Source organism: Pygoscelis adeliae, unplaced genomic scaffold (assembly GCF_000699105.1).
Source record: "Pygoscelis adeliae isolate BGI_AS28 unplaced genomic scaffold, ASM69910v1 Scaffold21, whole genome shotgun sequence".
NCBI lineage: Eukaryota > Metazoa > Chordata > Aves > Sphenisciformes > Spheniscidae > Pygoscelis > Pygoscelis adeliae.
In genome coordinates this window covers 10,346,375-10,347,573 of record NW_008824243.1, presented here as the reverse complement: position 1 = coordinate 10,347,573, position 1,199 = coordinate 10,346,375, and the positions used below count along the sequence as shown (strand labels likewise).

The following is a 1,199-nucleotide window of genomic DNA, read 5'->3' as shown; positions in this document are numbered from 1 at the left end:
GTCTCCGTGGCGCTCCCGTGGCCTTCCTCAGTGTCGTTGATGGCCCTGACAGAGGCTCCTGCTGCGAGCAGGGGAGTCCTGCTCAAGCTCAGGGCAATTCCCATCGTCTTCCCTTCAATGAGGTAGAAATAGTTTAATTCTGCTTGCCAAGTCCAGCCCGTAGCGCTGGTGCCTTAACAATTCTCTGCGTTGCCCTTCCAGATAGAGCTGGAGAAAAGCCACTATTCAGATCATGAAATCCGCAAGCTGGAGGAGGAGGAGCAGCTCAGGAGGAGGAAGGAGAGCATGTACGATGATGATGAAGCACCCGGCAAAACGGTCATCATGGCGCAAGACCTGGAGGACAAGTGGGAACAGAAGTTACTGCGATTTGAAGCTGCTCCGCGGATAACAGGTACAGGCTGAAGTTCGTGGTGGGTGAGGACACCCCGATCGTCTGCCAAACACCGCTGAGTGCAGTTCAGTGGAGGGGAGGCATTTGCTGAGCCTTCTTTTGTTACAAAGAGGGTCGTGGCTCCATGGCAGCACCATTAGCATGTGAGGAATTAACTGGCTGGCAAGGGAATCGGTCTTCCCGTGTTGCAAAGTACATGTTCACACAACCTTATCAGAGCAAAGCGGTGAAAATGGATGTTGTTTCCAGACGAGAAACCTCGGATTGTTTGGTTCCCGAGCTCCCCTAGGGCTCTTGTTGATTTTTGTCAAGCTGGAGATCCAGGCTGCTTGCTGTAAATTCCCTTTGGAAATGAAACAGGTAGAGTGCAGTCTAGCAGTGGGTTCCAGCTGAATCCTGCATTGGCTTCCAGAGCGACCGAGAGCATTTCTATCTAGATTTTTGTCTTGTTCCGTGTATCCATGTTTGTGTATTATTGCTGGAAGGGTGTGGGATGGAGAGAGGTGATGAATCGAGGGGATCAGACCAGTGCTGCCAGGACGCTTTGTTTCCAGCATGTGTTGGTTTTTGGCAGATGCTGATAAAAACAACAATCGAACATCGTTGAACAGGAAGCTGGACAGTAACCTGATGCTTCTGGTGAAACAGAAAATCGGTAACCAGGAGCTGTGGCTCCTGCCTCAAGTGGAATGGCAGCCTGGAGAGACGCGGGGAAGCACGGTTGAGCGAGCCATGGCTATGTTTTTGGGTGTGTAGTTTGCTATGTGCCTGGCCTTCCCTCCTCTTTGTCCCAGTGGTTTTCTTC

At 51.5% G+C, this 1,199-nt stretch overlaps 1 protein-coding gene across 1 annotated transcript in view; it reads left to right on the top strand.

Annotated features, from left to right (window-relative positions):
• Positions 1 to 189: 189 nt before the first annotated feature.
• MRPL46 (mitochondrial ribosomal protein L46) overlaps positions 190 to 1,199 on the top strand; it is a gene marked incomplete at its 5' end in the record, with an annotated part of 2,107 nt that continues 1,097 nt past the window's right edge. Inside the window, 2 exons of the mRNA XM_009335183.1 lie at positions 190 to 394; positions 969 to 1,142. Of these exons, the coding sequence (XP_009333458.1) occupies positions 190 to 394; positions 969 to 1,142 (379 nt within the window). The remainder of the gene's footprint in view (positions 395 to 968; positions 1,143 to 1,199) is intronic.